A 9172-nucleotide genomic window follows, 5' to 3' on the forward strand; every position below is an offset into this window, starting at 1 on the left:
AAATACCAACATCGTCGAAAGAAATTTGTATTGATGGATGGATAAAAGGACGGACGTTTGTTACTCTTTTACGCAAAAGCTATCAAAAGTATTTCAATGAAATTTAATACACGGGTAGGATTTATCTTAAGTTAGCACATAGGGTACTTTATATACTAAATCACGCGGTTGAAGCCGCAGGATACAACTAGTATACAACATTTAAAATATGATATGGGAGATAATGTGTATGATATAGGCCCATGTGCAACAGTAGATGGTAAATAGTTGAAGATAATTAAATACAATATAGTGGTTTAAATATTATCATTAATATGCTTTATCAGCAGCTTTGTGCTCATCAATACATACATCAAATATTTGCACTTTTTAATTTTGTTGCTTGCTGCTATAAAAATAAAGACCACTGCCCTAGTCCTCTATAATTAATGTCGTCTTATAGAACAGGGAAGAAAGTGTGTGGGTGCCGAGTTCCCTTATAAATGGCTAGTATTGTCCGTTGTCCAGACATAACTTAGAAGGGTTTTGAACCAATCTGACGTCGGTTTCTTTGGGATCATTTTTAGTGTCTAATATTGTTAATTAGCGGAAATGAAATTAATCTACGTGTGTGTGTTACTGGCTGTGCTCATGTGTTTAATCATCGCTGATGCTTACCCTTTCCGAAGTGGAAATATAGATTATGTGAGTAAATTTAAATAAATTAATATACATATATGCATAAATGATGCGATTTCTAACGGTCTGCAAAATTCTTGCAAAATTAATATTAATAGGTATCTATCTAAAAATTAAACAATCTCGACAATATTCTAGATTCTTGGTGTCTACAGAATGTTTTTTTTTTTGAGTTATATAACAAATAATAAGATAGCAATTTATTGTTATTAGTAGATTATGCAATTGATATTATTAAAATAACACATAATTTTACAAATAAATAATAAATGTATTTTTGTGCTGACCTATCTAAAAATGTTAACAATTATATTACACATATATCACATATTTTGTACTTATAGACTGATAAAGAGCGGATTCGTCAGCATAAATCTCGTGTTAGTACTCGTGAAACTAGTTTTCCCAACGATAAATGAATATGTGTTTTTAGATTAATAAACATTCAAACATTCAAAGAATTCTATCTAAAAGTTCATTCATAATTTAATAACAATAATTTAAACTTGCACGTATTGAAAATTAACAATTAGGATACGACAATGATTTTAAATAGATATTTAATATTTCTTATTTTGTATTCATTAAATACCTGTATTATTCAACACATGAGTGCAACGTATTTCGTTATGTTCATGGTGTTGTTTATGACGTCTATAGGTGACGATCATCGTTTTACATAAGGCGGTACGTTCCACCTTATGGAATAAGCAAACTGTACGTGTATGCTTATTTGCCATTCTAAGTAGTATAACAAATATAATAAAATTCAGTGAATTAATATTTTTAGGTTAATACAAATACAAGTATTTGTTAAATAAAAAAAAAATATTTTCTACATTTTGGCAGTTGGAGGCTTTGCGGAGAATGCAACAAATACCCCAATGGCACTGTATGCGATATCGACGGCTTCAGTTGCACGGCCATTGCAACCGATGGTTAATGTTGAGAAGAACTTGATATCCGTAACCAGTAGGACAAATAGTACTCGATACTTATTCTATGAATGGATATAACATTCTTTTAAATGTATAAAAGTTTATTGTTTTGCGATATTATCGAGTAAAGCTTTGTCTTATAGGTGTACCCAGTGTGTATCCCATATATTTCTATGTAGTAAAGCTAGGTGATGAAAGAATTAAATTTTTAATAGACTTATTTTTCATAGATAGATCACCTTAGCATAGTACAGACGTAAATATTTAAGTAAATATGTAATTATAAAAGTACAACATAAATAATATTAGGCATACTTAGTACGTACTTACTTATTGTTTAGTAGGTACCTTAATTATAATGATATTTATCTATATATTATAAATTGTTATTGAACAGCTAATTATTTTTTATTGTTATTCTATTTATTTTAATTTCTTATTCTTTTTTTTTTTATAAATTAATGTGTAATCATTCCAGCAGAGATAGAAATATTAACTATGTACTGCAATAATATACATTGTGGTGAAAGAACTATTAATCATCTGTGAACATATTGAAACTCAAACTGGCAGGGAGTAAATACAATTAAATTTGGTATTAACATCGGATTATCAACACATTGGGATAAAACTTACAGACAAAATTTTTTTTTCATTATGTGTACTTTCATTATGATTTACTAAGGATCTAAATACAAAGAAACCGTTGTTGTTGCATCAGTTGTAACTGTTAGTTTCCTGTAACTGGAAACTAGGACAATTCCAGAGCGTAGCGGACTAATCAGAAGAGGGACACGCGGTATAACATGAGACCACAGTCGTTACAACTCTGACTCACAACAGCTTTATATCTTTTATGAAACTATGAGATTGTTCGAGAAACTTGTTGTATCGACTTGTTTGATTCTAATAGAGGTATTATTAAGCAACTACTTTTATATGAGTTTTAAATTTAATTAATTGATCAATATTTAACATACATACATGATAGACACTATATAACATTATACTTAAAAGAAAATAGGTAAATTGTGCATCTATATTAATATCACGAGATAATATAAAATTTGTTAAGTTCTAATGTCACGATAGTGATATTTGTGAGCTAAAATATCAAGCGAAAGGTGTGCTTCTGTGTGTCACGTCATTTGTATGATGCAACAAAAATAATTCCATGAATATATTGTATAGAACCTTCGAATATTTATTTAAATTTAATGGTGTCTTTTGTTTATCTTTTCATATATGCTATCATAAACGATAAGTGTAGAATTCAGTACTCCGCTGTTGACATATGGTCCTTGAGTTTGTTTCTGTTCTATTCCCAAATTAATCCTTTTGTATTTTTTTCTTCCTTGTATAGACAAAACAACATTTCTTTTTTGATTACGTTTGTCCATTAAAATGTTACTTATAAATCTAACGGTAAAATAGAAAATTAACTCGATAAAGCTTATTAGACTGGCTCCAACAAATAATCCAGTGGTACCGCCAACAGACACTGTAAAAAGTATTATTATCTAATTTAGTAATAGTTTATATAAAGTTAATATAATTTATTAAATATTTGTAACTCACCAACTAGGTCTAAGCGACTCCTTACGACATTACGCTTGAACCTCTCTGCGGGTATATGTGCTAGAACAATCTCAACTTCTGATTTTTTCTTCTTGAATAAACGTTCTCTGAAATATATGAACACCATTTTCAGTTAATATTTTCACAGAGCATGACCTATTTTTATGTATTTTGGTCCAGTCATGAATTTCTATTTGAAATTACAGGTAGGTAAATTATATCGTGTAGATACTTAACAAAATAATAGAACATAGATACCTACCAAAGTCACTATTCGAACAATAAACAACGGATGGGAAAGTAGGGTATACCATATGAATGATAATCGAGTATAGGTATAGAATGACTCTACATCTGTTGGAGCGACGACCACAAATATGTTGCAGAAAGTTAATGGACAAAGGAGAAACAAGTGGCTCTTATGACAGTCTATACGGGAGATATATATTTCAACTACAGACTACTTTACCTGTATATATATAACAGTAGAAAAATAATGGCTGAAGTAGTGTGATGAAATCGCCGTTCTAATATACTAGTTTAGCATGTAATTTTAAGTAGGTAATAAAGATATAGCTTTAAATTTAGCATTGAATTAAAAAAAAAACAGTCTAATCGATTTCAACAGAAAGTTCAATGATGATGATGAACAAAATAACTTACGAGACAGATCTGTCTTTAATAACTGTAACTTCTGTTTCATCACAAGAAGGTAGGCATTGGCAAACCTGTCCTGGTCTTTTACTCCACGGTGGTTTGATATTGATAAGGCTATCGACATGAGCGTGGAGGCAAGCCATGCCTGAAATGTTGCAGTAGTGTGCCTCCGCTGTCAATAAAGTTAATTTACAATTACTAATTTTTTTAGATGAATTTTTTATTACATTGAAAACTTGATAAATAGAAATCCAGTTATAATATCGCTACTTCAATAATATTCTTATTATTTTTTATGATATAGAAGGCAAATGAGCATGCCGCTTATCTGATGGTAAGATATTCTAAGGATACGCATGTTATTTCAACGTTTAGTATAAGCCTAAAATCCAATTGCTAGGCAAAGTTTTTTCCCATAAAAGAAGAATAAAGCCTCCCATTACTATGCTGGCCAGACGGCTACATAATTTTATTTCAAACTTTTCATTTCTTGTATTTTTTTTATTGTGCATTGATTCTTTAGTCGTCTTTTAGTGAAGACAATTTATATTACACCGTTTCCATGCTTATTATCACTTATGATTTCGTTACATCTTCTAGGCTTTGACCAAGTGTCAAGGTTAAGTGAATGAATTCACATCATTGAACCTTGACACATCATTTAACTTTAACATTAAGATGTACTTATTTTATTTTACATTAAAAATTAATTTAGATAATTTAATGTAACATTGTTGGTTGTCTTTTAAAACGAGATAACTTCAAATTTAATATAACAGAATATTATCCATTATCAAATTGCAGTTCGTATTAGAAAGAATATGTTCTATAAACAAATAAGGACAAATCTTATTTGTTTGTCGCAATGAAATTCGTTTGCACTTTCTGGATTTGTTTTCATAACTTCTTTATCTTTTTCGATCTGACGATCACAGATTAAATGATCAATAGTCTTTTACATCATGGAAGCCTTACATGTGGCAATAATAAAGTGGTCGTGGCAACCACACAGCTTGAGCTGTGCTTGTTTTCGACATTGCGTTATACATGCACTGTACGAGTAGTGAGGGTACATTCCGCCTTCATTCTCAGAGTAGAACCGGCATGCCCGCTGTTGAGTTGTCGTATCCGCCACTAGCGGATCATTCTGAATGTTGTTTACAGCAACGAGACGTCTGGAATTGCGATGAAGAAATATTACTAATATTATTACTAAATATTACTAATATATACTAATATTTAACATATATGTATACATTGTAGATATTTAATAATTTTATTTTTTAAATGTGATAATAGATACTTATTTTTCTTAATGTTTTACGCTGATAGCTTTCTTAGTTATACAATATTAACATACCTACTTGTACAACAATTAGTCCATTACTCTAAGGTTTTCTTGAAAAGATTGTTTTCATTAATAAGACCGTCTTACTGCACTTATACAACTGTACCGTTGCATTTATTGTCTTGCTTATTCTTTATATTGTATAATACAAATAAAGTATACTCATGCATTCATATATTGTAAGAAACACCATGTAGACATAAATATACACAACCCCTTGCAATTTAATGTAATTGCAATAACAGACAAGGTGGGTAATTGTAGTGTTGTAGTTATGATTGAAGTAGTAATTTTTTTGTGGAATAAAATCTTAATTATGTATTTTATAAAAAGGAGCATTTTGAAATAATAATGTTACTTTTGTAAAATAAATACTCATAATTAACTGACCTGTATTTACGTCCAAGTTGGATTTTTAATGTAGTAGCCCGTAGTGAGGTAACACTGGGAATTTCATCTTCTCCCAGTGTATACAACTGAAATTATTGAATACCATACGGTACTAACAATTTCGTAGCTTATAGGCTAATAATAATATTATTATAAAGGTTATCTTTTTCTGAATTTGTTATACATACCATAGATGTTAACAATACATCGAACTTGATTGATCCCCTTTTTACTGTATTGTTACAAATCATTGGATACGAATTTGATTTTCTAAAAGTAAAATAATGCATTAGTTAAGAACCATATTACTAAAGTATTTAAAAATACAATACTTAGTAATAGTACATTATGACAAATTATAAAATAATAGCACTGTAACGCGATTGGTGTAATGGTCATCTTATCTACTTCAACTGTGAAACAGCAATGCGTGCTTTGTTGTGTCAGTACGGCGTTACACTGTTTCAGTCTAAGGAGAATATAAATAGACACAACATTTTAATCTCGGTAGTTTTTTCTGTATAGGATTTGATTACTAAATCAAATAATTGACTCGCTTGATATAAGATTCCTTTGTAGTCCATGAATACTTTTATCATCAGGCACCACTTGCGCCGTGAAGATCTCGACTTGACATGAACTTGCATGCACTCTGTACATAATTTCATTATCATATTATCAAAACATTTTGAACCTGCACATATTATGCAAGCAAACTACTTGCCGAAAATAACAGGTGAAAAAGAAACACCCGGAATACATACTCTGTTTGAATCGAGTTAACCACATAACATGTTCCTATGTCAGTCGGCATTAACAGAAAATATTCACAGCAATCAAATGGTACGTTATTATAGGAGCAATTTTGTATAATTCTGTGACAGTCGCTGCGAACCAAATTTGCGTAATAACTGTAATTAGACATCGGACATTTAGGTTCTGGTTTCTTCGTATTATAACAAAAATCAACAAGATTGAAGCAATATCCTCGGAAGTAAGCAATGTCTCTTAAGGCGTCCTCTAAATCTAGAAGATGATCGGTAGACCAGATTCTGAAATAAAAATAATCGTTTATATCATTTAAAAAATTACACTATTAAATAGATTTAATGATTCAAATATTTTTTCAACAAGCATTTTTATTTTTAAAGACTATAATCGAATCTTGAGTTATTTTGATTTTACTAATCTTAAAATTATATATATAACTTCGATTATGCAATGAATAAATATACAAAAAATATAGTAATTATATTCATTTAATCCCTTATGATATAGATAGAGGCATTTGTAGATTATTATAGTTGTAGTTAATTTTAAACTTTCGTGTTGTATACATATACTTTATTCTCAACCGAGATTTAACGCAACGAAATTATAGGTAAATATCTATATACCAGATTTTTAGTCCAGACTGTGAATTTAAATACGTTATAGTTGTGTTGAACGTATTCGTGATATTTGATATGGATTTATTTGCTTTTTTTTCGTTATCGGAAGACTAATCTGAACTTAAAGTTTTAATGACAATTATCATGATAACTGTATTCAGAAATATTGAATAATGACATAATATTTTAGTAATAGAAATAAAATGTTAGGTAATTAATGTGAACTAATATATGATCAATAAAGACAATAAAAGAATTTCATACTTATCAGCGACTTCATAAATACGTTCATCATTAGAAAATTCGCAAATTGCCACAGCTGGCATTTTTGTGTTCCAGTCAGTATATACAGTATCTAGACCGAAGCTGATAGGATTAAGGACGAAGTCATTCCAAGCTGCAATAATTAGGACGGCGGAGCCGTACCATCCTAGGAACACAAACACTACCCAAATGCATCTGGAAAATTAAATCCTTACTTAATTTTTCTATTAAAGTGAGTTTGTTTGATTGTTTGTTATCTAATAGCGCCTTCACGGCTTAACCAATCACTATGAAATTTGGTATAGACGTACTATACAGCGGTTCTTAATATCAACTCGCTACCCATATTCGGGTCGCAGGCGGTACTGTCTATAATGGATCACAGGAATTCTTCAAATTAAATTATAAGAAATGGAGAAATTTAATTTGACCATTTCTTTAAAAAAAAAAACATGTTTGTAATAACAAATAATTTATATATTTTTTTAATATATTATTAATATTTAATATATTAATATTTATAGTTACATTTTTTTTTATACAACTTAGAATGGCAAACAAGCTGACGGCCCACCTGATGGAAAGTGGTAACCGTCACCTATAGACATGAGCAGCACCATGGACATAACAGAGTATATTGTTATGTATGTGGTTGTTATTTATTTTATATAACCGGAAGGATGATGTGAAAGTAAGTATATCAGGTGGGCCGTTAGCTTGTTTGCCGTTTCGAATTTCATCACTAGTTCACGGGTTTCGAACTATAGGGGCGAACATGTAAAAGTAAAGTTTTAATATAAGTAGTTTATAGACATAAATATTTAGCTTAAAATCATGCATTTTACTTAATTATACGATAGAATAGACCAGCTGTGTCATCAATATTAAAATGATTATTACTTATGTCAACCGTTTAAAATAAACCTTGGCATTTTGTGCGCGTAACGGTTATGATTTTCGGATGTTACTTCCGAATCTCTGGCGCGATGTGTAGCATAAACCATTTGATGGATGTTCATGAATGATATGGAGAGAAATTAGTCTCGCTTATAGATAACATACTAACAAAGAGACAGGGAGGGATGTAACTGTATCCTCTTGGAGGGTATTACATTATTAGTAATGGGAATCTAACAGCTCTGTTACTAGAAATATACTCTATTAGTTCGACCTCCATGCAGTTTCCCCTTGAAATCATTGTAATTAATTCGTATATAATTAGTCACGATGAGCTAACTGACTTGCTTTCATCCTCACCTATAACCCTATCTGGTGCCCTCCCTCAGATCATATCGATAGCGCAGACGGGCCTATTATTCCATTATCACAAATAAAAAAACTGCATTCCCTTGCATCTACTACCGTCGCCCATGATGATGCGTAGTATCTACCGAGAATATACGTGTTTACGTTTTAAAAATCTTTGAGAATATACCATAGTTGGCCGTGTAGGTTAAAATACTTTTTATGTAATAGGGTGTCTTCCGTGTGTTATGCTATGAATGCTAAAATGTGGAATAGGATAATGGATACTGCGAATAATAAAGTATCGAATTATATTAAAACGGTAGTTTATGCAATATGAAAATATTTACACATTTATATTTATATAAAAACACGTTCTTTAAAACAATAGTTATGCCAGTTAAAATTAATATTTTAAAATAACGTTGTTAAATTTTACCTTTCGGTCCAATGTTTTGTATCATCGGCTATAAAACGGATTCCAGCAAAAGTGCAGTTTGCACAATAATCTTTTATTAGAGCTTTGCAAGTATACGACATGTTGAGGGTGGTAGTGTAAAATGGATATAAAAGTTATTTTATGTTCGTATAAAAAAAAAATTACCCTGCATATTGTGCAAGCGTATTGCATATTTAATGCAATAATTGGTAACAGAGACAGTGTCATGATTATGTAGCGTGAC

General features: G+C 30.4%; 1 protein-coding gene and 1 long non-coding RNA gene across 2 annotated transcripts; one reads left to right on the plus strand and one right to left on the minus strand.

The window, feature by feature from the left end:
• Positions 1 to 27: 27 nt before the first annotated feature.
• On the plus strand, positions 28 to 2810 carry LOC116413132 (uncharacterized). The gene is made up of 2 exons (XR_004223993.2): positions 28 to 684; positions 1528 to 2810. It is a non-coding gene; the product is annotated as an uncharacterized LOC116413132 (long non-coding RNA).
• A 5-nt stretch (positions 2811 to 2815) lies between these two features.
• Positions 2816 to 9038, minus strand: LOC113520765 (sodium channel protein Nach). Its single transcript, XM_031910433.2, has 9 exons — positions 8929 to 9038; positions 7245 to 7439; positions 6354 to 6641; positions 5778 to 5859; positions 5590 to 5675; positions 4827 to 5026; positions 3858 to 4023; positions 3195 to 3301; positions 2816 to 3117 (listed from the first exon to the last, which is right to left on the minus strand). Exons 1-9 carry the CDS (start codon positions 9027 to 9029, stop codon positions 2831 to 2833), a joined length of 1512 nt encoding a protein of 503 aa, XP_031766293.2. The 5' UTR covers positions 9030 to 9038; the 3' UTR covers positions 2816 to 2830.
• Positions 9039 to 9172: the final 134 nt, after the last annotated feature.

Source organism: Galleria mellonella, unplaced genomic scaffold, assembly GCF_026898425.1.
Source record: "Galleria mellonella isolate WM207_F2 unplaced genomic scaffold, CSIRO_AGI_GalMel_v1 utg36, whole genome shotgun sequence".
In the NCBI taxonomy this organism is placed as follows: domain Eukaryota; kingdom Metazoa; phylum Arthropoda; class Insecta; order Lepidoptera; family Pyralidae; genus Galleria; species Galleria mellonella.